Here is a 2,952-nt window from a genome sequence, read left to right as displayed (position 1 = left end):
CATTTCCTGATCTAATAATCTGCTTTAAAAATCCCGCAGCAGCCCCGGCTGCCCACGTGGAATTCCAATAAATTAAAAGAAAGTATCGAACGATTGTTTTTGTAACTTTCAGCGCGCGTTCTTCCCATTGTTACATCAGCAGGCGAGGCGGTTGCCCCGGAGACGGCCCGGACCCCGCCAGTCAGCGGCCGCCGGTCCGCTCGGGAGAGAGAAAGGGAGGCGGGACCATGCACGGGATGGGGTGGCTGACTCCGCCCACTTTCGGCGGGATAGGAGGAGGGGACTAGCGAGGGGGGGAGGGGGTTCAGGCCGGGTCATGAAGAGCCGCTCGGCCGGGCTGCCCCTTCCCTCCCTCCCGCCAGTGACGATCCCTTGCTCCCCCCCTGTGCATCCCTACCTCTGCTAAGCGGGCCCTTCTTGCCTGGCTGGAACTGGAAGGTAATGGAGGCGGACGCAAATCAAGCCAACTCGGTGCTCAGTGCAGACTCGCAGCACGATCCCTGGTACAGGAGCTAAAATCCAATTCATTTATTTAGTATTTTTTTTAAAGCAATCACATTTAATTCTCCATAATCAAACTTTATTTAATTTCGCTAACATCATCCGGTTTAAAATTGTAGTGTTGACTTTCAAAGGGTGGCTTGGGTTAACGGCCCAACTTTTTTTTTCTTTAAATGTGTATGTGTGTGTGAGGTGCCAACATGGCCGAATCCCGTGTCTCTGAGTTGTGTCTTTGTCTTTTTTTCCCCTCTCTCTTCTTCATATTTTTTTTAGCAAAATGTTCGTCGGGGGACTGAGCTGGCAGACCACACAAGGTAAGGAGGGTCCTGATTCAGCTCCCAACTTTTTAAAAACTTCTCTTAAAATTCAATTGATAATTCCGTATTTTTGTATGTGCATACGAATCGTTGTGATTACATCTTGAAACATGTAAATTTTACTTTAAGCGTAAATCAAACACTCTCCTGTCAAAAATGTGGTTTTAGTCACATAAATCTGGATGGGCAGCCGTGTTTTAATTACCTGGTGCTGCTTTATACAGATGTTTATTTTTTAATTAAAGTTTTAATTGCACTTTTAAAAAAAATACGTATTCTACTTGAAGACTTGATTTTTTTATTCCTCCTGACTTGTATTCTCTCCCCCACCCCTTACGTTAACAGAAGGTCTTAAGGAATATTTCTGTAAATTTGGCGACGTAAAAGAATGCATGGTGATGCGAGACCCTGTTACAAAACGGTCAAGGTAAGCGAGTGGCTTACTCCTCGGAAACATTGGTTCTTTGCAAAACTTCTCTTTTAAATGAACGTCTGTGTAATTCATGTAAAATCTCGATCCGAAACTGCTCCGTGTATTTCACAAATTATCTTTTCCTTCTGAGTGAAAACGCGCTGCGGGGAAAAATAGTGAATCGCTGCTTTTTATATTTTTAGAGGATTCGGTTTTGTCACTTTTGTTGACCAAACGGGCGTAGATAAAGTTCTAGCGCAACCGAGACATGAACTAGATTCGAAGACGGTAAGTGATTTGATTTTCTTTCCCCTTCAATGCGAAACGAGGAGTGTAACAGTGCGGGTGATGTAGAGAGCTGAGATTGGAGGCTGGCGCACGGTCGGGGTGGCCGCTAGACGGGGACGGGGGACGGGGCAGGTTTCTCAGATCCCCCCCCCATTCCCAAATCCACCCCCCCCCCGCCCCCGGCCTGTTTTTTGTGCCGTTTCAAAGACACACCGAGCCCACGTCATGTGGCTGGCTTTGCGATCCGTGCATTTCGCTCCGGAGTTTCCCACACGGGCGATCCAGCTGGTGCAGGAACCGGGGAAGGGACTGGCAGAGGGGGAGAAGTCTGGCGGGTGGGTGGGGGTTGCGGGGCGGCGAAAGAAAAGAGCGCTTCAGCGTTCCCACGGCGATCATTGGCATGGCAACGGGGGCTGGGGGGGGGGTAAGATCATAAATAGGTCAACATTCATTCATTCATTAGGCCAACACTCTGCTATTAAAACAGATAACCGACTTTCATGGTTTCGGAGGGAACCCGTCGCCGCTTTATGGACGAGTTGATGAGGTGCGGATCACTATGCACCCAGGCATTGATTTAATTTTTGTTACTGTGGAATAATTTTACAGGTCCAGATTTGTATGGCATGATTGATCTGGAAGTGAAGGCTATTTCCTGGCCACAGATCTGTGCTGATTGGATTCGGATTGATATTTGTTACAGGGGATTTCTATCGTCCCTCTGTGTGTGTGTGTGTGTGTCTCTCTCTGTCTTTCTGTCATCCTGTCTTTCTTTCTCTCTTTCTGTCTTTCTTTGTCTCCCTCTCTCTCTCCCACTCTCACTGAGAGGGTGTGTGTGTCTCTCTCTCGCCCCCTTTCTCTCTCTCCTTCCCCTCACCCTCTTGCCTTTCCCCCTCTAGCGCTCACCCCTCTCTCCCCCCACTTGCCCCCCTCTCGCTGCACCCCTCTCTCCTACCCCCTTCCTCCCCTCTCTCGACCCCTTTATCATCTCTATCACGCCCTCCATCCCCTTTCTCTCTCTTTCTTGCCACCCTTCTTCCCCCCTCTTTCTCATCCCCCTTTCATCCCCCCCTCTCTCCTGTTTTTTTCCTCTCTCTTTTGCCCCCTTTCTATCTCTCACACCCTCTTTCTCCCCTTTCTATCTTTCTCGCCCCCATTTCTCCCTCACTCTCACACCCCTTCCCCTCCCTCTCTTGACCCCCATTTCTGCGTCTTTCTCTCTCTCCCTCTCTCTCACCACATCCCCCCTTCTCACACACACCCTCTATCTCTCACACACACACCCTCTATCTCTCACACACACACCCCCTCTATCTCACACACACACCCTCTATCTCACACACACACACCCTCTATTTCTCACACACACACACTCTCTATCTCTCACACACACACCCCCTCTATCTCACACACACACCCCCTCTATCTCACACA

At 49.3% G+C, this 2,952-nt stretch overlaps 1 protein-coding gene across 2 annotated transcripts in view; it reads left to right on the top strand.

Annotated features, from left to right (window-relative positions):
• Nucleotides 1-296: 296 nt before the first annotated feature.
• The window catches only part of LOC134338359 (RNA-binding protein Musashi homolog 1-like), a 253,854-nt gene continuing 251,198 nt past the window's right edge, over nucleotides 297-2,952 (top strand). Inside the window, exons 1-4 of one of the 2 annotated variants that reach the window (XM_063034147.1) lie at nucleotides 297-503; nucleotides 775-815; nucleotides 1,164-1,245; nucleotides 1,434-1,518. In XM_063034147.1, coding sequence (XP_062890217.1) covers nucleotides 442-503; nucleotides 775-815; nucleotides 1,164-1,245; nucleotides 1,434-1,518 — 270 coding nt within the window. In that variant the 5' untranslated portion in view covers nucleotides 297-441. The remainder of the gene's footprint in view (nucleotides 504-774; nucleotides 816-1,163; nucleotides 1,246-1,433; nucleotides 1,519-2,952) is intronic. The other variant, XM_063034148.1, reaches the window with a different exon arrangement.

This window comes from Mobula hypostoma, chromosome 27, assembly GCF_963921235.1.
Source record: "Mobula hypostoma chromosome 27, sMobHyp1.1, whole genome shotgun sequence".
NCBI classification, from domain to species: Eukaryota; Metazoa; Chordata; class Chondrichthyes; order Myliobatiformes; family Myliobatidae; genus Mobula; species Mobula hypostoma.
The sequence above is the reverse complement of the archived record's forward strand: the minus strand, read 5'-3'. Positions and strand labels throughout refer to the sequence as shown.